This window comes from Vulpes lagopus, chromosome 5, assembly GCF_018345385.1.
Source record: "Vulpes lagopus strain Blue_001 chromosome 5, ASM1834538v1, whole genome shotgun sequence".
NCBI lineage: Eukaryota > Metazoa > Chordata > Mammalia > Carnivora > Canidae > Vulpes > Vulpes lagopus.
The window spans coordinates 55,720,895-55,747,013 of NC_054828.1; the positions used below are offsets into that span (position 1 = coordinate 55,720,895).

The following is a 26,119-nucleotide window of genomic DNA, read 5'->3' on the forward strand; positions in this document are numbered from 1 at the left end:
ATCAAACCAGAAACACATTCCCTTTCTCTAGCCGCAGTCATGTCCTGAAACAACTATCCTCACGTAGTTAGAAGACATCCTACTAAAAATATCAGGACCTATGACTGAGGAGGCAAATGATTGTGTAGCCAATTGCCCTTCTGGATGCTTAGTCACCATTTGGTGATTAGTTGTTTGGCTTGTCATCAATGGCAATTTATGCCTCTATGATGGCATTTGCAAAAGTCATACCATGAGCCCAGCCATGTTCCAACATCGTTCTCAGCCATGGTCCACGATGATTGAGCCTGGAGTCTTTCAGTGGCATTGAGAACAGATAAACTGTTAAAAGTGCCTTAACCTAATTTGTGTAGTATTAGTCATTTTCTAATGAGAATGTCACATGTTCCCTTTAAAGCCTCAGAATTATTCCATCATCATCTTGGGGGCTTAGGTACTCTTGAACAAAAAATATAAGAAAAAACATTCGGTGATATAATACTCATGAGACTATCTCCCAGAATTAAGGGCTTTCCTTGTTTGTGAAATTTCATTAGGGTGTCTCTTTTTTTTTTGGTGGATTTTTCTAGTTAAAAAAAAAAAATCCACCTCGATTTCTCACTCTATTTCTCTCTCTCAGGATATTCATCCAACCACAGGATGAGAGGACAGACACAGGATACGGTGAGACAGCTTTTTGCTCATCTACAACCCCATATAACTACTTAGAGAGGAAATATCTCCTTCAAGAGACCAGTTCAGCTAGTGTATAATCCAGTCCGGGGATATTGGGAGTCCGAAGGCTCTAGAGGCGAATAACCATCTCAGGGACAGACCTTGCTATGAGGAGCTCATTATTCACCTCTTGATTAGATAGACTGCTCTAAGACTTCTAAGAGGCTGCTGTTTGTGTCATCTCGAGATGATAAATAAGCTTAACCAGGTATTTTTCTATTTAATTTGTGAATTAGCTACCATGCAGAGAAAGGTACATATACTTATATAAATCCAAACCAAATTTTCTATAAATCATACCTTGGTCAGATCTCTGCTACTCCAAACTTTCCTAATATTTATGTATGAGCCCCTCGGTTATTGAGCACTATATACTGGAAAGGGTGCCAAACTCACTAAATAAAATCAGGCTCTCTCTGCAGCCACCCCATCGTACGGTGACATTTCCTTTTCCCAGTTAGAATAAAAATAACAAAGTAGACATTAAGTCTAAAACACACGGCAGTAAAAGTCCAACAAAATCTGAAGGATGAGGGAATATTGACATTCCCATTATCAGTAGGGCCAAATATGTTCTATATCTAAATCTGAAGAATCTAAAACCTACAACTAGGAGCTTCATTGGAGGCAACAGAGGTAATTAGATTGTCTCATGGAAAATATATGTAGAACTAGATAGAACCTGTTTAATATTTTAGTTCTAACATCCACCAACTAGGTGACAATGATCGAGTTGTTAAGCCCTTTGAGAATCCGTTTCCTTCCCTAAAAAACAGGGATAATGACAGCAGCAACATCACACGGTTGCTTTTCACTGCTCCTGACACACACTCAGTGCTAAGTGTCCAAAGCGGCTATTGTATTTTAATGATAATATTCTGTGTAAGGACTGCCATCTATTGATTTCCAACCTCTCTGTTCTTTACTTTGGAACCCCTCATTTCCATCTCAACACACGGCTGTATAGAATAGACTCCATTTTCCAACATCCTTTGCGCCTAAACATAGCACGTAAGCAAGTTACGGTCAATGAAAACATTTTTTTAATGCTTTACATGTGACACAATGGCCAAAGACCATCCAGAGAGAGGGCATGGGAAGTAAACCTCCAGTCCATGATATCCTCATGCAGGAATGTATATCAGAGCATTTTTGTATCTCTCAAAGCTGAGACCCTACGTCTGAAGGGTCAAGTTCAACCAGTCTAGAGTAGTAAATCCAGAAATGTGGATCTGAAAAACAGCAGATGATTCAAATATGCACCTGTGCTTTAGGAACCGCTGCTGTAGAGCCTCCCCGAAGTACCATCCATCTAAAATATGAAAAGTAAATGAACATCAATCAAGCAGTACGCTGGAAACTCTTCAAACTGAGCAACATTCATGCTGTCTTGAAACAGCCACACAACACCTGACTATAACACACAGTATAAAAAAGTTCCTTCTCGTTTGTTCTCTCTACATGATGAGCTTATTGATGTATGAGCCCCTCAGTCATTGAGCACTATATACTGGAAATGGTGCCAAACTCACTAAATAAAATCAGGCTCTCTCTGCAGCCACCCCATCTTATGGTGACATTTGTCTCCATAATCCTTCTGTTTCTCACCCAGAACCTCAAAGTTCCTAACGATGTATTCTAGATGTCTTCCCATTGCCTTTGTGTGCACACTTATCTGCAGAAGTAAGGGCCTATCAGTGAGTGAGATGAGTCTTGATGAGCCCCCGCCATCCCCTGAATACTCGCTCCAGGTTGACTACACACCTCCAGATGGAGTTGCGTCCATACCTTTTATACGGGGTCATCAACCACCAAGCCATTCTTCTAGAGCAATGATTCTCAATCGGGGGTGATTTTGCCAGGGCATGTTTGACAGCATCTGGAGACACTTTTGGTTGTCACAACTGGAGGTGCTACTGGCACTTCGCAGGTAGAGTCCAGGGATGCTGCTAAATGTCATCTCATAATGCCCAGGACGGACCCTCCCAACAAAGAACTACCCAATCCAAAATTAACGGTGACAAGGTTGAGAAATTGTTCCAAAGGGTGTTGAAGGGAACCCCTTCCCCCATAGATCTGTGGTCATGATGTCATAATATCCACAATAATACATTTTCTGAGAAGCATCTCACATCAAACTAGAAAATAAATTCCATGAAGAGAAAAAAAACATGATTCTTGTGCACACACTCCTGCGTCTGCCCTGCAGATTTCATTCGTAACATCCCTGAGACACTGCAGTGGACTAGGGAGGAACACAGGCTTTGCACTCAGGCCCCCTGAGCTTGAGCCCCCCCTCCAGCATTTAATACTATGTTACGACGCCCAAGTCAAGCCAGTTCCCTGAGCCTCTTACTCCCTCATCTGTAAGATCATAAAAAGTACTGTGATGGGAACGTCCTAATCACATTGTTATAAAGATTAAATAAGATAATCCACGTAAAGTGCTTAGAACAGTATCTGACACATAATACGGGATGAATAAAATAATGCCATTTTAAAATAAAATCACTAATTTGATGAATAATTTTACGATGCTCCAATAGTGCAGAAAAATCTCCTCCTTCCCGTGTTTTAACCTACACGCCCTTTCTCCCCTCACCGCACCTTTAATCATACCCTGATAGCTAATAGGATACAATTTTGTTTTCTATATGTGGACCTAGAGGATAGACACAGACACCTCTTTGTTTTAATGCTGGCTTAATTCTCCATGTCTTCAAATACTTTGCTCTCCTGGATTTCTCCCTGAGAATCATAATTCCACACACCAGAGAAGATTCCATCTTCCCCCTAAATGAGAAAATAAGAGATTCCCCTCACTCTCAGGTGATTATTTGACACAAGACCACTCTACTCACCAGCTGTTCACATTGCCTCTCACTAAGGGAAGGGAAGGTAGAGAACTGCCCCCACCAAGAGCATCTCTTATGTTTCCACAGAGGACCTCCTGATGGAATCTCTCATTGTCTAACGAATTACTGAAGAAGGAGGACAAAAAAACAAGAACACTCTCCCATTTAGACCAAATGATCCTGTTTCAAATGATTATTTTTCCCCCATCCGAAATGCTGAGACACACTTCTGCATTAATTCCAGGCATGTGTGGAGATAACCTAACTTTCAGCCTGACTTGCCATTTACAAGATTTACATTTCATCAGAGAGACATGTATAATAAATTTGCCATATTTAAAAGAGAGAGAGAGAGAGAGAGAGAACTCCGTATTTCTTCACTTTCTTTCACTGGCCCGACAGGATTAAGTGTTAAGCTGGAGGAGAAGAAAGTATGAAATGCCTCCCTCTGGCCAGTGCTCCACCTGAATCCAGAACTCGACAGGAACGGGTCAGACAGGGTAAGAGAGCAAGGGAAAGAAAGCAGGAGAAAACGACACGAAGCAGGGCACAGGCCGGATGCACCATCCTCTCAGCCAAGCAGCCTAAAACTCTGAGGCCCTTGGATTCCTTTTACTTAGTCTCTAGTCACGCAAACCAAGACAATCATCAAGACTTCTTGATTTTTCCTCCAAAAGCATCTCCCATAGTCCACGCAAATACTTACCGAGTGACTGCTATGAGTGGGGACTGTCTACACCACGGAGGATGCAGTGGATGCCTTCCACGTCACTTCCCTGAGCTGCCCCGGGTTGTGTGTATGGTTACACCCAAATAATACAGTGGGCATGTGTGTTTGTCGAAGACGACAGTTCTCTGGCGAGAAAAGACGTTTGGAAAACAACAGAATGAATTCATCCATCGGGACAATGATCCAAAGAGAATGACAACTGAAGGACGATCGCCGTTCCGTCAAGGGAAGGGGCCACGCGGGCAAGGCTTCATGGAGGCCCTGCAACCTAAAGCTGCCTACAGCAGTTAAACTCTCGTGCATGGGGACATCTTCCTTGTTCCACCCACATCCTTTAAAATTGAATGTGGCCATTGAAGCACAGCATTTCATAGAGTTGTGGGGGCTTCAAGAGTTTATTTATCTATGAGAGAGAGAGAGAGAGAGAGGAGAGCGCAGGAGCTGGAGGCGGGCAGAGGGACAAAGAGACCGCCTGCTGAGCATGGAGCCCTACCCCGGGATCCTGACCTGAGCCCGAGGCAGATGCCTAACCGACTGAGCCACCCGGGGCACCCTCAGAGACTTATGTTGAAATCAAGTCTCATCGGCATGGAAAAAGCACACATGGGCAGTCACTACAGTTGCCTTTCCAAGGCCTGAATCTTCACTATCCATGCTCAGCCATGACCTTCTGGTGGGCTTTCAAAAACACAGGCTTTCTCAACCCTCCAAAACTTTTGGCACATGTCTCCAAAGATGAAAATACTCAAACCTCCCATTTATCACGTCATTTCCTCATCCTGTGGGGACCCTTACTTCTTTCCATTTTCAATCTGTACTAGCCTCTCTGGCCCCACTCTTCCTACTTAATTTCACTTCCTGCAAGGCCACTTTGCGCTTTCCTTGGGATCCAGACGGCTGGGTGGAGTACGAGCTTGGAAGCTCAACTGCCCGGGCCCAAATGCTGGCTCTGCCGCTGTAAGCCACGTAACCGCGGGCGAGTTCAGGAGCCCATCTCCCAGAGCCTCTCTTTTTTCATCTAGAAAATGGGAATAACAATTCTTGCCTCAAAGCATTAAATGAAGTATTAAATGAAATAAGTGATACTCAGAGCTGTGCCCAGCAGCTCGTCAGTACTCCATAAAGGATCTCTCTCTTTATCTGATGTTGTTGCTTATAGGACATACTTTGTCCTTCCTTGACAATGTCATACTGTTCTTCCTCTGAGAAACTATCACTCCCCAGATTCCATCTACCCCTGAGAGGCGTGTTGATGAAGGAACACCACCAGTATCTACAACATCCCTTAGAAGGGGGCGCACTATTCAGGCAAAAGAAATTGCTCTTTCTCCCGAAAATTTGAGGACTACAGCTAAAGCAATATGAGGACTGTGCCCCCAGAAGATTCTTAATTGTATGCCATCTAGATCCTCAAAGCTATCCTTCTCAGGTCCTAATTATTTAATTCTTCATTTCTGCGAGCCGTCCAGAATCTACCATTGATTTTCTCTAGTGCCTAAGTTTTCTTGAGTTGCTTTCAGACATTTGCAACCAACTACCTGGTATTATTAATCGTCTCACTCTGAAGGAAACCCCATGGTCATTCCTTCCTTGAACACTCTCTTCGCCTCACAAAGAAGGCTCTCTAATTTGCCTTCCACCTACCCATATGCACCTACCCCTCAAGGCCCAACACTTTTAAATAATTACCTATGCCCTCGTTGATCTCCTTCTCTGTTGTTCTTCACCTTATAACATACCACTGAATTCACCATTCCTTTATAAAATAGTGCCTTGTACCATCCAGTGTAGGGTAGCAGGTTTTATCCCATCTTATCTTATCTTATCTTATCTTATCAACTGGCTTCTAAACCCTTTGGAAACAAAATCTATACCTTATGCATTGGTTTATGAGCAGTATTTCCCATGGTGCCAAGTCCAGAGATGACATTGAGTATCTATTAGCTTACAAATTAAGGTTAATCAGAAAAGTTTACAATTTTGCCTCTTCTTGTCACTTAGTCCTACATCTAAGTGAACTTCTTATGAATTCTCCTTAGTCCATTCTCTCTTTGATCTTAATTATGCCATAATTTCCCAAGTATCAATAGTTCATTATTGAACACAATTGCTCAATGTATATCTGTAAATGTATGAAGAAATGCTTTTCTATGATTCTAAGAAATATGGCAAGAAATAAATCATTTTCAGGGCCATGTGAGGTTAAGTATGAGTAGTGATTGGCTCTAGGCATTCACCAGTTCCTCCCCAAATCAAAACTAATCAGAAAGCAGCATCTCACAGACCCAGTGAATTTCCTTTCTGCCATCTGGTGTGAAAATGAAGTCAAGAAACATTAAGTAGGTGGCAGTAGCTAAGGACAGACAGTACTATTAGCACTTCTGATGCCTTCTTCCACTCTGAATATTCACTTTTCTATATCCAACTGAATACAAAGGCCTTGCAGGCCTTCCTTTGATGCTTTAGCAAAGAATGCTTCTCTTTATTTCCTGCAAGTTCCATCTCCAGAAATATTAATATATCTCAACCAAATATCCTAGGTGGTCTTTCCAAAATTTGATTTTAAGTCCTATAAGAATGGCTTGAATCTGAATACATAAACTTTTAGAATATGATTTTGTTTCACCGTTTGTTTTAGATCATAGTTACCCAGAGATTTTTCTCTAGGCTACAGTACATTTTGTGTCTGAGACTAGATGCAAAAGTCTGGCTATTTGTTCACACCAGCCACATTCTAAGCAATAGTACTTGTTTGTTCTACATCCAATTACTGCCTTCTCCTTGATCCTTAGGAAAGTTGATCTAGATGGCACAGCAGCTTTAATCAAACAGGAAAACAGATCCTGGTCCGGTAAATAATAGAAAAAAAAAAAACTGAGAGTCTTTTAGTAACAATAATAATATATTTTATATCATCCCCATCCTTCTACAGAAAGCTCCTTAGATGATCTGAAGCCCTCCCAAGCTCAAATCCTTTAATGGTTCCCTCTGCTTAAAGGATAAAATCAAAACTCCTTAACATGACTTACAAATCCCTTCATGATCTGGCCCCTGAATAAATCCTCAACCTCATCTCTTACCGTTTCTCTCCTCAATATTACACAATATTCTATGTACCTCTCTTAGGTTACAAAGGGTTAGCCAAAACAATCCTTAATCCTTAACCAAGAGGCATCTAGGTGGCTCAGTCGGTTAAGCGTCTGACTCTTGATTTTGGCTCGGGTCATGATCTCATGGTTGTAGGATGGAGCTCTGCGCTCAGTGGGGAGTCTGCTTGATTCTCTCTCTCCCCCACCCCTCTTCAAACTCATGCATGCTTTCTCTCTCTCTAATAAGTACATCTTTTTTTAAAAAAAGGAATGAATCCCCCTTTATAAAAAAATAAAAGTAAAAATAAAAAGGGTAAGAGTCCAAGAACTAGAAGGAAAAAAGAATAGGAAGATCAAAAAATAATAGTAACGAACCTGAAGTCAGAAGGAGAGGAGACAGCAAAGAGAAAATAAGAATGTCAATTCTTTTATGTTATCAGATTATAGGCTATCACGTGGATATGTGGGAATCATATCTAAAAGACAACTGAACTGGTGGTAGCGTCTGCCGTGAAAATCCTAGTAGGACGACGGGGGGAAAGGAAGATCACAGCTGATTCACCTTGCCCTCCACCAAGGAGAGAAGTGGCCCTCGCTGTGCCATGTACATCACACACGTTATCAAGAATGAACACGCTACAACCATGAGTACTCTACACTGACTATTCTGTTTTGTAGGTTTGTTTTTCTTCAAGCTTTTCCTGTAGCTTCTATTAGCCTCTTCAATAAGTAGACTTTTAAGCCTCAGGATAGCTGATAAATTGTGGATTGTGTAGCAAAACCCATTATCATCCATCATCAAATTCACCATCAGCCCAGGCCAGCCACAGGGGGCTGGTATTTGCTGAGGCACATGCCATCACACCAACAACCCAATGGAAACTTCGGGGCAAGATGGTTCCATAAGCTTTTCCATTAACTAAAGCCTGCCTACTCAGTTCACTCCCTCTTCAGTTAACATGTCCCTCTGGTCCACCGTTCCACCTCCTATGCAATCAACCCTTATTACTGACAGCTTTCATTCTTTTTTTTTTAATTTATTATTATTTAAGATTTATTTATTTATTTATTTTTATGATAGAGAGAGAGGCAGAGACACAGGAGGAGGGAGAAGCAGGCTCCATGCCAGGAGCCTGACGTGGGACTCAACCCCCGGGTCTCCAGGATCGTGCCCTCAGCCAAAGACAGGTGCCAAACCGCTGAGCCACCCAGGGATCCCAACGTATTCATTCTTTACACAAACTCCAGACACCCACTGCTTCTGCCCACATTCTTATCCTTATTTAGATCTGTTTCCATCCACCCTCAGAGCCACAGAGAGACTGGAGCACGTTCCTAGGTCTCAAAGGCGATTTTACACCACTAACTACTCCTCCACTTCCATAACAAAAAACAAACAAAACAAAACAAAAAATATACACAAAACTCTCTTCTTTTGGAGTTCATGGCTTTCACCAATCGTCTTCCACATCTAGGCATCCAGGTGTTACTCACACATCAAGAATCTGAGGCCCAGTGTATGGTTTTCTCACCACACTCAAGGATTCCCCCTTAGTGCTTCCCATGTTTGTTCCACTAGGGCCTCACGGTTCTGCTGCTCCCATGATTATATCTTCAATCCTCTCCATCCATTCACCTTTGCAATAACAGACTTAAAACTCCTTCAACTCGAAAAAAAACAAAAAACAAACAAACAAAAAAAAAAAAAAAACTCCTTCAACTCATCCTGAAATCTGAGACCCTCTTATCTATCAAGGACCCTCTCCACCATACTCCCTTTAGCATTCCACTCCTACTTTTTATTCTCATGATGACTTCTATTCCTCAACTGTCTCAACCCATTTTCCATGAAGACCACTCCTATTGTGGGTTCTCTTTCCTTTCTGCATCTCTGGGCACCACGGCCTATGATTTCAACAATGCTTTTGTGATCACTCTTTTACCGTTACCCTCTTGACTACTTGCCTTGTGTGCCTCATCAGTGTCCGAGGCTGAATCTTCCCACATCTGTTTTCTCTATTCCTGTTCCTGGGTTCTTTAAACAGAAGGTACAAAACAGTTTTGTCTATTTCCCCTACAAAGACAAGCCATTAAACATCAAGTAGCGGGATCCCTGGGTGGCGCAGCGGTTTGGCGCCTGCCTTTGGCCCGGGGCGCGATCCTGGAGACCCCGGATCGAATCCCACGTCGGGCTCCCGGTGCATGGAGCCTGCTTCTCCCTCTGCCTATGTCTCTGCTTCTCTCTCTCTCACTGTGTGCCTATCATAAATAAATAAAATTTAAAAAAAAAATTAAACATCAAGTAGCCATTGGCTACCGTCTAGGACCTTTTTTGTTCTCTTCCTACAGATTCCACTCTTCTGGAATTAGCATCACCTGCAGAGCATAGGCTCTGCATAGATGTATTTTCTTATCCCTTCCATATAGCACTGTTAAAAGCAGTCTACAATCACTGCATTTATTTCTTCACTCTACACTCACTTCTTACCAAAATTATCAAGTCTGTTCCTACCACACTAATGAAATATAAGGAGGTTCATCAATTAGATTTCTTTTTTTTAAGTTCTCAAACTCCTTGGCTCCAATAAACTTCTGACCTGGCCACATGGCTTGCTGACAAAATGGCAGACCTAACTGGATGACCCAAACCTGGCTCAAGTATCTCTCTCGTGAAGCAGAGCTGGGTACCAGAGGTAATCTGGGTGCTATAATTCCAAGGTACCCAGGACAGACATCCCACAGGACAGCCAGCTGAGGTCCACCTGACTGGCAAGCCCAGCTATCACCAACCAACCAATAACACTCGAAGACTTTGCTTTCCTGATAGAGCACAGAGACAATCCCCAATCCTTCCATACATAAGAGCCACCTCATTTCTCCTCCCCTACACTACATCCTCCAGAGCCTAGACTCTGTGTTAAATTCAGTTCCCTCTTTGGCAGTAAAACTTTTCCCCTCAGTACTCAACTCTCTTTAACAACACTTTTCACCTACCTGTTCCTACAGAGTGTCTAAAAATGAATGATCTCTGTATTGTAACATTTGCTATCTATATTTCGATATTAGCCAAAGGCATTTTTTCACGAATTTTCACGTCATATATTAATCAAAGTTTTGGAAAATCCTTCATATTGTGACTTCTCTGAAGGGAATTCATTCATTTAGATATTCAGTGGACTTTCACTGAGTACCTATCATTTTCTATATGTAAAAGGAAATAATGAATCTTACAAAGATGAATAAGATATGGCACCTGCCTCCAAAGAGTTCACAGTCTCAAGGAGCAAAGAGGTCAGCAAGAAAGGGTCATGGAGAGTAAGATAATGACTATAAGAGATGAGGAGGATGACTATCTCTTATTGGGGTCATCAGGAAGCCTCTATCTATATTCCTAAAATGACTGTATTTTAACTCTTTTGTTACTATTTTTCTTTTTCTATGGACACTTATTATATTTGTGATGCAATCTCAGTGGAATGTCTAATGACAGAAGGACTCCTACTATTAATGTGAATTTTTTTTTCAAACTGGAATATATGAGCATATTAACCCTCACTCACACCTGTCTTGTTAAAATGAGATCCAAGTTTTATTTCAGTAGGAAACTACAAGGAATGATCCCATGTTTTAAGTGTTTTTATACAATATCATCACTGGAACTCCAGCATCAGAAACATGTATCATGTGTATCTGTGAGTGTATTTTCCTGGGTGTGGGTATTTGTAATATACATCACCACTACAAATTTTGTGTATCCCTCCTCTTGTAGTCAGTCCACACGATAAAACTAAAAAATGCTTGCGACACTTGATTTTTCCCTGCATGTCTTCTCTAAAAACTCTTTTTTAGCAATATACCCTTCGTCCTGAAGTGAGGGAGAGAAGCCATGTTTCTATGATGTGACTCCATATATGTACTTGTCTAAACAGTGACCAGAGATGAGCACATGACCCCAACAGGGGCAATGAATAATACTCCCTATGAGTTTGGGAGTTTATAAAGGTCATTTTTCTCTTGGTCCTCTATGGCAATATGCAAAACTTGGGAACTTCTTTTTTTTTTTTTTTAAACTTGGGAACTTCTGATGGCAATATTATACCATGTGAATCAAAGAACAGAAGAAGTCTGTCCACAGTGAGCAAAACAAAACAGAAGAAGCACCGATGAGGACCTGCCGTAGGATTCCCAAGTTTCTCTCAGGGCTCCAAGTCCCAGATCGTCCCTGACCTGGGCTGCCTTGAGATATCCCAATACCTTCCTAATAAGTTTTGCTTTTTGATTAAGCTCAAATTGAGTTTCTATGACTTGCTAATAAAAAAAATGCTGACAAATAAAATTCATATATCCAGTTAAAATAGGATGAACAGATCACCTGGGCCGTGTAGATTGTGCATCCAAGATTGGCCAACAAAAATGAAAACCCTCATTGGTTGCGATAGCCAATTCAGAATACATAGTGAATCTGGAGGGCAGAAACATTCTATTATGTCACATTCTTGACTGCTCTTCTGCTTCCCCAATGTTTACTTATCCTTATGTTGTGTCCCTCACCAAGTCCTTTAAAAAAATCCTTCCTTTAAAATGTCTTTCATATCTATACTACCCTATCCATTTATATTATAACTACTCTAGTTCATAGTTTCTTAGGTAAATGAGCCCCTAACCCCACTCTCCTCATGTCCAAATATTTTCCACACTTTTCTCAGGCAGATTATAAAAATTAAACAGGTCAAGAATCCAGTTTTTACATTTTCAGTGGCTCTTATTGTTAACTGAACAAAATCTTAACACTTAGCCAGGCATTAAGCTCTTTCACAATCTAGTTTCTATATACCTCTCAAACTTATATATCCCTACTCCCCTCTAGGATTCCTGAATATATTATCAATTTATTTGTCATCATCAGAGTGAGTACAATGTGTCGGGCACTGTGCTAATGATTCTATAAACATAATCTTCTATAATACATATAGCAGTGTTGGTTTCAAACAAGTCTGCAAAGCCTTTGACACTATTCCTATTGCAAGATGGGGTCTATGTTCCCTTTGCTAGAATCTGGGCCAACCTAAGTTTGCTACTAATACAGTGCACTAGAAGTGACACTGTTTAACTTCTTAGGCTAGGCAAGATAGCTATTCCTTGCTAAAAGAAAGAGAAGAAAAAGATAATGACTAATATAATCTATGTAACCATTTATAATGAACTGAACAGGCAGTGTAAACCCCTGGGTACACTCACCTTTGGAGGCCCACCAGGGCCTGACAACTGTAGGCCACCATGCTACAAGGTAGCTTGGGCCACATGGAGAGACCATATCTCCAGATGAGACCCTCGAGTGAGGGGCCAGAAACAGCCAACAACAAGCAAAGATGCTTAGTAAAGATGCCTCCAGATGATTCTGGCCCCTAGGTGTCAAGTCATTACTATAGTCAAGCCCTTCCACCTGAGACATTGTAGAGCAGAGTCCTCCCCGGCTCTGTGCTGCCCATATTCATGATGCACAGGATCCACCAGCATAAGAAATGGTTATTTTTTATTGCTAAGTTTCAAAGTGATTTCTAATTTAGCAAGATCAATTGGGACCAACTTCAATACCTGGAAGTAGGGCACTGTCATAGCAAAAGGCTTAAAACATGAGGCACTGGCTTTGAGATTGAACTGTAGGTGACAGTAAATGATCCTTGAGGGGACCTTGTATCAGAAGATTCAGGGGCTTTAAGGAAGCTGTTGGTGACAGATTGATGGATGTTAAGTTAAATGGTATTGAAAGCTGAAGGAAAGAGGTCCTCTGTCACAAAGTAGAAGCAAGTCTGGCAATACTGCTATCTGTAATGCTATGGAAAACAAGAAAGAGAACTATTAAACTGTATTTTCTAGCTCAGAAGACTTTCAAACAGAACATGGAATGTGCCACAGCACCTTCTTTCTGGTCATAAAAAAATCCAAAACAGGGGAGATGAGCCTAAGAACAAACTGTCCAGTTTCCAAGCAAAATTTGGAATAGGACATACTGAGCTGGAAAGGAAAACTCTTTCTCCTTCCTAGCCTCTCCAGATGGCAAAAGACTCTCAAAGTAAGAATCAGACTCAGGGATAAAATATACAGGTCACTGTCAGGAAAAGATAAGCTAAAGATAAAGCCAAGGACGCAACTTCAGGAACTGTCAAGACTTCAAACACTTTTAAAATGATGCCCTTCAAACCTTTTCAAACAGTCAAAAGGTTTTCTAAGAATCTTAAGGGTGTGTCTTATAAACCTTATCTGTTCAGTAGTAGAGCATCTAAGAGTGGTATGAGCATTATTCTGCAAAGCCTCAAAATACACAAAGGCTCATATTAAAGAGACCCATGGTTTTATCTTGGAATAGATATAACTTGACACAAAAAGTCAAGTTTTTTTACTTTTTTTAAAGATTTTATTTATTAATTCATGAGAGGCACAGAGAGAGAGAGAGAGGCAGAGACACACGCAGAGGGAGAAGCAGGCCCCATGCAAGGAGCCCAACATGGGACTCGATCCAGGGTCTCCAGGATCATGCCCTGGGCCGAAGGTGGCACTAAACCGCTGAGCCTCCTGGGCTGCCCTCAAGTTTTTTTTAAAAAATAACTATACCTGTTTGGACTCAAAGCAAGGGAGCCAATGCAAAACATAAAAATAAAAATAAGCCTTCAGACCCCTAATTTTTTACTGATAGGAAACAAGCTGAGAAGGTTATTCAATTGCAAACACAAACTAATTTTTAATTACAAAAGAAAAGATGCCTTAAAAAGCAAAACTAAGAGCTGATGGGGCCAAGTAATAGGAAGGATAACTCACAGGGAACAGCACTAAGCCATAATCTTAAAATTGCCAACATGTGCCCAGTTGGGTTTCAGAACTGCTATCGGCCAATGACTGCTATGTCCTCCCATTTTCTCCATTCTTGAATAGGAAGTCCTATTGAAAAAATCATATTCCCACCTCGCCATTGTCTGTTGAGGGAGAGGAGATAGATAACATGTCTCTTTAGTTAAAAGGTCTTCAGAGCAAGAAAAACCATGTCCAAGAAACCAAACCCAAATAGTCTCATCTGCACCTAGACCTAAATTAGATGGTGAGATCCTGGATCTCAGACTTCAGTCTGATGTCACAAAGTAGTGAGACCTCTTGGCGACTGTACTCTATACATGAGATGAATATAAATAATTTGTGGTCTGAGAAAAGATGTATTGATTTAAAAACATGTCCACAAATTTGCTGACACTCCCTATCAAAAGGTGGGATATATGCCCTCCCCCAGCAAATCAGAACCATGGTTAGTGACTTATTTGTAACCATCAGAATGCAGGAGAAGCAATGATGTTTATGATTATAATAACCATACGCTATCTCCCGTAGACATCCTATAGATATCCCTATCTCTTTGTCTTTTCTTAGTAACATTTCCCACTAAGAATTATATGCACACATCATCTACCTTTCTAAGACCAAATCATCACTCAGGGTCATATTAAATCCCGTCTCCTCCACAAAGCTCATCATAAGACCCCAACCTTAGCAATTTCTCCATCTTCTAAGCAGTCTTAAACTTATTTTCTACAATTTGCATTTCCCAATTAGTGAACGTATTACTAATACACAATGAGTGAATTTATTGCTTCTCTGACACATATTCCTTGGCTACCCTCTTGAATTATGTCCCTAGGTAAGGGTTGAAAATCCAAAGGCCTACAGAACGAAAGCAGGTAATACACAACAGTGAAGTTGACGTGGTGCAAAAGAAAAAAGTGGTCTGGGTGAGGTTACACTAGGAAGCAAATGCCCCAGGTAAATGGGTCAGCCACCACCCAGTCATAGCACACTGATTTTATCCATAGCAAATATTACCACCTGATAATACATTTATTTGCTTATTGTCACTCCCTCCTCATTAGAATGTAAGTTCCCTGAGGGCAGGAACATTGTTGTTTGTTTGCTGCTATATCACCAAAGCCTAGACAAATACCTGACAATCAGTAAATATGTACTGAAGGAATAAATAAGTAAACAATTATTGTTAAGTGGGAATGTGAGCCCAATGTGACAAGATCTTCCCAATTTCAAGAGAAGCCAGAAATACATAATTTTATGTGCACTCTCTCAATTTCTAAATATCGACAATTAATTACAAAAATATTAAGCTAAGGGGGGGCAAGATGGCGGAGGAGTAGGGTCTCCAGGTCACCTGTCCTCAGCAAATTACCTAGAAAACCATCCAATCATCCTGAAAACCTACGAATTCGGCCTGAGATTTAAAGAGAGACCAGCTGGAACGCTCCAGTGAGAAGAGTTCGCGCTTCTATCAAGGTAGGAAGACGGGGAAAAAGAAATAAAGACACAAAAGGCCTCCAAGGGGGAGGGGCCCCGCGAGGAGCCGGGCTGAGGCCGGGGCGAGTGTCCCCAGGACAGGAGAGCCCCGGCCCGGAGGAGCAGGAGCTGCACCGACCTTCCCCGCGGAAAGGGGCTCCCCGGGAATTGGAGCAGGATCCCCAGGAAGGCGGGGACGCCCTCGGGCTCCCTGGGACAGTAACAGAGGAACTGCGCCCCGGAGATGCGCCGAGCTCCCTAAGGGCTGCAGCGCTCGGCGGGAACCGGAGCAGCTCGGAGGGGCTCGGGCGGCGGCTCCGCGGAGGGGGCTGCGGGGCTCCGGGAGCAGCTCAGCGGCGGCGGCTCGCGCAGAGGAAGAAGCTCCGCGCGGAGGGGGCTGCGCGGCTCCGGGAACAGCTCGGAGGGGCTCGGGCGGCGGCTCTGCGGAGGGGGCTGCGCGGCTCCGGGAACAGCTCGGCGGCGGCGGCTCGCGCAGAGGAAGAAGCTCCGCGCGGAGGGGGCTGCGCGGCTCCGGGAACAGCTCGGAGGGGCTCGGGCGGCGGCTCCGCGGAGGGAGCTGCGGCCGGGAGCGCGAATCCAACAGTGCAAGCCCCAGAGCACAGGGCGCCGGGACACAGCCCAGGATCCGGCCTCCCCCGGGACAGGCAGAGGCCGGGAGGGCCCAGGACAGCAAGGACGCTCCTGCCTGGAACTGAGCAGATCAGCGGCCCCGCCCCGGAGCCCCCAGACCCTGCAGACGGAGAGCCCCGGAGCTACTGCGGGAGCTGACTCGAGGGTCCCAGAGCTGCCCCCGCCACTGTGGCTTCCTCCCGGGGCCTCACGGGGTGAACAACCCCCACCGAGCCCTGCACCAGGCAGGGGCAGAGCAGCTCCCCCAAGTGCTAACACCTGAGAATCAGCACAGCAGGCCCCTCCCCCAGAAGACCAGCGAGACGGACCAGTTCCAAGGGAAGTCAAGGGACTTAAACTACACAGAATCGGAAGATACTCCCCCGTGGTCTTTTTTGTTTTTTGTTTTTTTTGTTTTTGTTTTTGTTTTTGTTTTGTTTTTTTTGTTTTGTTTTGTGCTTTTTTTTCTCTCTTTCTTCTTGATTTATGATTGCTTCCCCCCCCCCCCCTTTTTTCTTTTTTCTCCTTTCTTTCTTTTTCTTTCTTTTTCTTCTCTTTTTCCCCTATTTTTTTCTTCTTTCTCTTTTTTCTTTTTCTCTTTTCTTTCCTTCTCTCTCTTTTTCTCCTTTTCCCAATACAACTTGTTTTTGGCCACTCTGCACTGAGCAAAATGACTAGAAGGAAAACCCCTCAAAAAAAAGAATCAGAAACAGCCCACTCTCCCACAGAGTTACAAAATATGGATTACAATTCAATGTCAGAAAGCCAATTCAGAAGCACTATTTTACAGCTACTGGTGGCTCTAGAAAAAACCATAAGGACTCAAGAGACTTCATGACTGCAGAATTTAGATCTAATCAGGCAGAAATTAAAAATCAATTAAATGAGATGCAATCCAAGCTAGAAGTCCTAACCACGAGGCTTGACGAGTGGAAGAACGAGGTGAGTGACATAGAAGACAAGTTGATGGCAAAGAGGGAACTGAGGAAAAAAGAGACAGGCAATTAAAAGACCATGAGATAGATTAAGGGAAATAAATGATATCCTGAGGAAGAAAAACCTACGTTTAATTGGGGTTCCTGAGGGCGCGGAAAGGGACAGAGGGCCAGAATATGTATTTGAACAAATCCTAGCTGAAAACTTTCCGAATCTGGGAAGGGAAACAGGCAGTCAATCCAGGAAATAGAGAGATTCCCCCCCTAAAAATCAACAAAAACCGTTCAAACACCTTCGACATTTAATAGTGAAGCTTGCAAATTCCAAAGATAAGGAGAAGCGGCTCGCGCAGAGGAAGAAGCTCCGCGCGGAGGGGCTGCGCGGCTCCGGGAACAGCTCGGCGGCGGCGGCTCGCGCAGAGGAAGAAGCTCCGCGCGGAGGGGCTGCGCGGCTCCGGGAACAGCTCGGCGGCGGCGGCTCGCGCAGAGGAAGAAGCTCCGCGCGGAGGGGCTGCGCGGCTCCGGGAACAGCTCGGCGGCGGCGGCTCGCGCAGAGGAAGAAGCTCCGCGCGGAGGGGCTGCGCGGCTCCGGGAACAGCTCGGCGGCGGCGGCTCGCGCAGAGGAAGAAGCTCCGCGCGGAGGGGCTGCGCGGCTCCGGGAACAGCTCGGCGGCGGCGGCTCGCGCAGAGGAAGAAGCTCCGCGCGGAGGGGCTGCGCGGCTCCGGGAACAGCTCGGCGGCGGCGGCTCGCGCAGAGGAAGAAGCTCCGCGCGGAGGGGCTGCGCGGCTCCGGGAACAGCTCGGCGGCGGCGGCTCGCGCAGAGGAAGAAGCTCCGCGCGAGACATAAAAGGTTGGAGAACCATTTACCATTCAAATGGTCCTCAAAAGAAAGCAGGGGTTGCCATCCTTATATCAGATAAATTAAAATTTACCCCGAAGACTATAGTGAGAGATGAAGAGGGACACTATCTCATACTCAAAGGATCTATCCAACAAGAGGACTTAACACTCCTCAATATATATGCCCCGAATGTGGGAGCTGCCAAATATTTAAACCAATTAATAACCAAACTCAAGAAATACCTTGATAATAATACACTTATACTTGGTGACTTCAATCTAGCTCTTTCTACCCTGGATAGGTCTTCTAAGCACAACATCTCCAAAGAAACGAGAGCTTTAAATGATACACTGGACCAGATGGATTTCACAGATATCTACAGAACTTTACATCCAAACTCAACTGAATACACATTCTTCTCAAGTGCACATGGAACTTTCTCCAGAATAGACCACATACTGGGTCACAAATCGGGTCTGAACCGATACCAAAAGATCGGGATAGTCCCCTGTATATTCTCAGACCATAATGCCTTGAAATTAGAACTTAATCACAACAAGAAATATGGAAGGACCACAAACACGTGGAGGTTAAGGACCATCCTGCTAAACGATGAAAAGGTCAACCAGGAAATTAAGGAAGAATTAAAAAGATTCATGGAAACTAATGAAAATGAAGATACACCGTTCAAAATCTTTGGGATGCAGCAAAAGCAGTCCTGAGGGGGAAATACATCGCAATACAAGCATACATCAAAAACTGGAAAGATCTCAAATTCAAAAGCTCACCTTACACATAAAGGAACTAGAGAAAAAGCAACAAATAACCCCACCCCCAGCAGAAGAAGAGAGTTAATTAAAATTCGAGCAGAACTCAATGATATCGTGACAAAAGAACTGTGGAAACAGATCAACAGAACCAGGAGTTGGGTTCTTTGAAAGAATTTAATAAGCCAACCTGTAAGATAAAGCTGAATGAGAAAGGGACATCACTACCAACACCAAGGAAATACAAACGATTTAAAAACATATTATGAACAGCTGTACGCCAATAAATTAGGAAATCTAGAAGAAATGGACGCATTCCTGGAAAGGCCACAAACTACCAAAACTGGAGCAGGAAGAAATAGAAAACCTGAACAGGCCAATAACCAGGGAGGAAATTGAAGCAGTCATCAAAAACCTCCCAAGACACAAGAGTCCAGGGTCCAGATGGCTTCCCAGGGGGAATTCTATCAAACGTTTAAAGAAGAAATCATACCTATTCTACTAAAGCTGTTTGGAAAGATAGAAAGAGATGGAGTACTTCCAAATTCGTTCTATGAGGCCAGCATCACCTTAATTCCAAAACCAGACAAAGACCCCACCAAAAAGGAGAATTACAGACCAATATCCCTGATGAACATGGAAGCAAAAATTCTCAACAAGATACTAGCCAATAGGATCCAACCAACACATTAAGAAAACTCGGCGGCGGCGGCTCGCGCAGAGGAAGAAGCTCCGCGCGGAGGGGCTGCGCGGCTCCGGGAACAGCTCGGCGGCGGCGGCTCGCGCAGAGGAAGAAGCTCCGCGCGGAGGGGCTGCGCGGCTCCGGGAACAGCTCGGCGGCGGCGGCTCGCGCAGAGGAAGAAGCTCCGCGCGGAGGGGCTGCGCGGCTCCGGGAACAGCTCGGCGGCGGCGGCTCGCGCAGAGGAAGAAGCTCCGCGCGGAGGGGCTGCGCGGCTCCGGGAACAGCTCGGCGGCGGCGGCTCGCGCAGAGGAAGAAGCTCCGCGCGGAGGGGCTGCGCGGCTCCGGGAACAGCTCGGCGGCGGCGGCTCGCGCAGAGGAAGAAGCTCCGCGCGGAGGGGCTGCGCGGCTCCGGGAACAGCTCGGCGGCGGCGGCTCGCGCAGAGGAAGAAGCTCCGCGCGGAGGGGCTGCGCGGCTCCGGGAACAGCTCGGCGGCGGCGGCTCGCGCAGAGGAAGAAGCCTCCACCCCCAGATTGCTAGAACTCATACAGCAATTTGGTAGCGTGGCAGGATACAAAATCAATGCCCAGAAATCAATGGCATTTCTATACACTAACAATGAGACTGAAGAAAGAGAAATTAAGGAGTCAATCCCATTTACAATTGCACCCAAAAGCATAAGATACCTAGGAATAAACCTAACCAAAGAGGTAAAAGATCTATACCCTAAAAACTATAGAACACTTCTGAAAGAAATTGAGGAAGACACAAAGAGATGGAAAAATATTCCATGCTCATGGATTGGCAGAGATTAATATTGTAAAAATGTCAATGTTACCCAGGGCAATTTATACGTTTAATGCAATCCCTATCAAAATACCATGGACTTTCTTCAGAGAGTTAGAACAAATTATTTTAAGATTTGTGTGGAATCAGAAAAGACCCCGAATAGCAGGGGAATTTTAAAAAAGAAAACCTTAGCTGGGGGCATCACAATGCCAGATTTCAGGTTGTATTACAAAGCTGTGGTCATCAAGACAGTGTGGTACTGGCACAAAAACAGACACATAGATCAATGGAACAGAATAGAGAACCCAGAAGTGGACCATGAAATGTACGGTCATCTAATATTCGATAAAGGAGGAAAGACTATCCATTGGAAGAAAGACAGTCTCTTCAATAAATGGTGCTGGGAAAATTGGACATCCACATGCAGAAGAATGAAACTGGACCACTCTCTTTCACCATACACAAAGATAAACTCAAAATGGATGAGAGATCTAAATGTGAGACAAAAGTCCATCAAAATCCTAGAGGAGAACACAGGCAACACCCTTTTTGAACTTGGCCACAGTAACTTCTTGCAAGATACATCCACGAAGGCAAAAGAAACAAAAGCAAAAATGAACTATTGGGACTTCATCAAGATAAGAAGCTTTTGCACAGCAAAGGATACAGTCAACAAAACTAAAAGACAACCTACAGAATGGGAAGAAGCTCCGCGCGGAGGGGCTGCGCGGCTCCGGGAACAGCTCGGCGGCGGCGGCTCGCGCAGAGGAAGAAGCTCCGCGCGGAGGGGCTGCGCGGCTCCGGGAACAGCTCGGCGGCGGCGGCTCGCGCAGAGGAAGAAGCTCCGCGCGGAGGGGCTGCGCGGCTCCGGGAACAGCTCGGCGGCGGCGGCTCGCGCAGAGGAAGAAGCTCCGCGCGGAGGGGCTGCGCGGCTCCGGGAACAGCTCGGCGGCGGCGGCTCGCGCAGAGGAAGAAGCTCCGCGCGGAGGGGCTGCGCGGCTCCGGGAACAGCTCGGCGGCGGCGGCTCGCGCAGAGGAAGAAGCTCCGCGCGGAGGGGCTGCGCGGCTCCGGGAACAGCTCGGCGGCGGCGGCTCGCGCAGAGGAAGAAGCTCCGCGCGGAGGGGCTGCGCGGCTCCGGGAACAGCTCGGCGGCGGCGGCTCGCGCAGAGGAAGAAGCTCCGCGCGGAGGGGCTGCGCGGCTCCGATGTTTCTATCAGCAATGGCCACAATAGCCAAACTGTGGAAGGAACCTCGGTGTCCATCGAAAGATGAATGGATAAAGAAGATGTGGTTTATGTATACAATGGAATATTACTCAGCAATTAGAAACGACAAATACCCACCATTTGCTTCAACGTGGATGGAACTGGAGGGTATTATGCTGAGTGAAATAAGTCAATCGGAGAAGGACAAACAGTGTATGTTCTCATTCATTTGGGGAATATGAATAATAGTGAAAGGGAATATAAAGGAAGGGAAAAGAAATGTTGGGAAATATCAGGAAGGGAGACAGAACATAAAGACTCCTAACTCGAGGAAACGAACTAGGGGTGGTGGAAGGGGAGGAGGGCGGGTGTTGGAGGGGAATGGGTGACGGGCACTGAGGTGGACACTTGACGGGATGAGCACTGGGTGTTTTTCTGTATGTTGGTAAATTAAACACCAATAAAAAAAAAAATATTAAGCTATTTTAGGGATGGGTCAACAAAATATATCTGCCAGCTTGGATTCATCTGAAAGACGCACATGCAATCGCTGTACTAGAAGCATCTTAGAGTTTCTTTTTTTAACCTAATTACTTAGGATAGTGCCTTGCAAAGTATAGAAAACTTGAGAAGTAAATGATGATGCTTCAAATACACACATTTGAGGCACTGTTACCATTCAGCTGTAAATTATTAAGATGCTACTCTAGCTACACTCTCACATCTCAAAGAAAACTGTGTCAGCTTCTGATCCAAAATGACCACTTAGACTTCACATGACTGTTTCACACCCAAGATCCTAAAGCTAAACTTCCACTCCTTCCAGCTGTTAAGAGTTCAGAAATGTGATTCCTATGTGCTCCTCACCAGTAATAAAGAGAAAAGGCAATGAAAATAAAATAGATTGGATATCCAAGGGGTGACTGAGAAAAAGAACCAGCTTTAAACTGTGTTTCCGCAGTTGATAAATAAGGGCTCCCAGTGGCAATTTTGTTTTCCTTTTTATTATCCTTAGTATTTTTAGATTATAAAACCCAAGATTTTATTTCAGTTGACCTTTCGATGTTCTCTAGTAGCATGTTTTATCTTTTCTACATAAAAATTATTAAATAGGAATTTTTAAATGTTTACTAATTACTTGGATTCTTAACTCTAATAAAAGTCACATCTAAATAATTAGAGTGTGTCTGGTTTTAAATATGGGTCACTTAGCAACAAGCTTAATTGTATAGGGCTGAGAACACTTTAAGGATGCTTTAAAGAAAACCTACTAAAAACCAAAACAAAACAAAAAAAAAAAAACAATACCAGTGTGCCCTATGCTACAAGTTGACGCACAGCAAGCCAGTCATCAACTTTTGAAGACGTCAAAGTAAATGAGATGTCTTGGTGTTCCTTTTCTGTGTGTGGCCCAACATGTATTGAAGTGTTAAAGTTCAATAAACTTGAAGTTTTCATAGGAGACATCAACAAACATCAGAGGAATTCAACATATCAAATAAGTTGAGAAGAATAAAATGTTTTCTGGCCCTCTACAGCCAGCAATAAGGACCTAATTTTAATGATTATGTAGATTAATTCACTGTAAACAGTTCTTCAATAATGGCATTAATTTTTTATGCAAGCATATTTTATTGTTTTAAATAGGTCCCGCAGTGATTTAAATCGAAAGTAACACTGAGAAAAATTTACTTATCTAGAACTATTTTTCAAAATTTAGGTTGTTATAGACCTATGAATTTCCTACAGAACAAGAATATAGATTTCTATTAATTCCTTTTTACATTCGAGCAACACTAAATATGATGGCCACTGGATGGGGAGAATGATTACTTGAATTCTTCTACAGACATACAGCTAAAATGATGAAACAGAGTTCCCAGGGTACATGCGGGGAGAAAGCCCAAAATTTGGGATCACACCAACAAAAGTTTGTCTTGCAGCTCTACCGTTTGTTTACTTTTTGACTTTGGGTAAATTACCTAATCTCTTTAAATCTCAATTTACTTTATTCATCTAGAAAAACGGAATCATAATACTTTGCTTTAGGGGTGACATAAAACTTAAAATAGATGTGTATTTATTGTGTAAGCCATTGAAATGATGAGGAAGTTGTTAACTCAGCATGGCCTGACCTGGCCTGACTAGTGCAATCCAACAGCATGCAAAAAAATGCTTAGAACACCATGCTGTCACAGATGATAGTTGTCACAGACAGTTCAATTGATTCTTATTATAAATCGAATGCAGAGCATGACTTCTCAGGCTTCCTATATATCATGCTCCCCTAAGAACACATCTCTACGCAGTTGGGTGTTACGGGCTAAGAGAAGCGTTATACCCTTTAGAAATTCTAGCACATGGACGGAAGAACTTGTGAACAAAAATGTTCACCGAGCATTGTCATTAATCTTTCAAAATCAGAAAAATTAAAATGTTTCACTCAACCCATTCTATTCAGATAAACCACAAAAACATAATTTTATGCAATTTTATGCAAAAACTAAAATGAAATAAAAATAAGGTGCAGAATGATATCTATAATATAAAACACATGAGATTTTAAAGCATGGCATCTATTGTAGAAATATATATATATACATACATACTTGACAATTGTATGATAATATACATAGAAATGGCAAACATCAAATTCAGAACAGTAGTCATCTCTAAAGGAAGAGGCAAGGTGATGAGATCAGACGGGTGTACACAGAGGGCTTCGACTCTACCCACTATGTATTACTTTCTCAAGAACTAAGTTACACGAGAGCAAAGATGGCAAAATGTTTAGATTCTCTATAGCTGGCTAGTAGGTTTGTGGAGTTTATTATATTATTCTTTACATTTCCTGGATATTTGAAATATTTCACAATAAAAAGAAACAGCTTTCCCAAGCATATAAACCTAAAGCAATTTGCCAAGTAGACAACAGGTGTTTTAGAAATACTCTGAAGATCAAGAGGGACTGGGATGGCGGGGGAGGTGGCGAAAGGGACAAGAGGGCTGGGCATGAAAAAGACAGTTTTGTTAGACTCTTGAGACCAGAAGAGTCTGACCCTTCCCAAGGGTTAGCAAAAGAATTTAGCCACATAAGACTAGAAGAACTAGTCTTATAAAACAACTCATGGTTAATCCAGAAATCAGATGACCATACAGTGTGTACATTGTCTAAAAACATATTTAAAATACTTACTGCAACCCCACTCTTGGTGGTAGTTTCTCTGTATGTGAAGTTGCAAATCGCCCAGGCTAAATAATATGTAGACATGAGAGGGGTCTGTGAAAAGTGATCCGTAACCCATCCATCTTCCTCAAACACGGAAGTTTCCACTGGCATATTCGATAAAGATAAATAGGTTGCTTGATGCTTGATGCTAATTTTGAAAGTGGCCTTGTAGATTGGCTCGTCAAAACAAGGAAATGCCTTTCTGGCATGTGTGGGTGAAAACTGCGTAACACCGAGGAATCTGGAAAAAAGAAAATGACATTCTGAATTACATTTAGGGCTTGAGTTATGACCATTTTACATGCTTCTGCTGATAATATATTTTGCCAAATCGCAAGGTACTTTTTTTGAACTGAACTTAAGCACATGAAGAGCATGAAAGAATAATTTATATATATCCCCAACAATAAAAATTCTTCAGGGGGAGTCTCTATCTCAATAAAGGAAATTCTCTAAACCCAGACCAGTGCTTAATATAAATAAATAAATAAATAAATAAATAAATAAATAAATAAACAAACAAACACTCACTACCGAGAAACAACTCATTGGCATCCCATTGGTAAATACTGGAAAATAATAGTTCTCCTTTTTGGTACGCCCCCACTTTCCCCACTTTCTCCTCTAAAGGTGTACAAGTAACGACAGGGAAACTAAAATCCAAAAGTCGTCATCAAATACATGCAGAATATAGATCACCAGTGGGAAACACCTGTGCCCTCAAATTTTAGCTAGACATGGGCTGATTTTGTTAAGGACTTTGAAACCTGACAAAAGTTGATCTAAATTCTGGCTTTACAACATTCTCAGCTGTATCACCCTGAATGATTACTATATTTCCCTAAGGCTTGGGTGTTCGTTGCTTGAAAGGAAATAATCAAGCCTAACTTTTAAAAAGTACTGTAAAGCTTAGTGGGAGAAAAAGGATATAAAGAACGTATCACTGCCAAAGATGAAGAGCAACCATCAGGCAGTTAATAAAGGGCAGCCAGTAATTCACAAGGTCTTTAGCCTTTATTGGAATGATTTTTTTTAAGATTTATTTATTTATTCATGAGAGACACAGACACGAGAGAGAGGCAGAGACACAGGCAGAGGGAGAAGCAGGCTCCCTCCGGGGACCCCGACGTGGGACTCGATCCCAGGACCCCAGGATCACCCCTTGAGCCCAAGGCAGGCGCCCAACCACTGAGCCACCCAGGCGTCCCATTTCTTGGAATGATTTAACGCATGTTTATATTGAAGAATCCAGAGACTCTTGGTTTTTACGACTCCTAATATATATTTATTACATAAATTATAAATTCGGTATTATGTTAATATAATAC

At 43.2% G+C, this 26,119-nt stretch overlaps 1 protein-coding gene across 1 annotated transcript in view; it reads right to left on the reverse strand.

Moving 5' to 3' along the window:
* TRHDE (thyrotropin releasing hormone degrading enzyme) overlaps window positions 1-26,119 on the reverse strand; it is a 388,541-nt gene that overhangs the window by 349,474 nt on the left and 12,948 nt on the right. Inside the window, exon 2 of the mRNA XM_041755901.1 lies at window positions 24,759-25,032. Coding sequence (XP_041611835.1) covers window positions 24,759-25,032 — 274 coding nt within the window. The remainder of the gene's footprint in view (window positions 1-24,758; window positions 25,033-26,119) is intronic.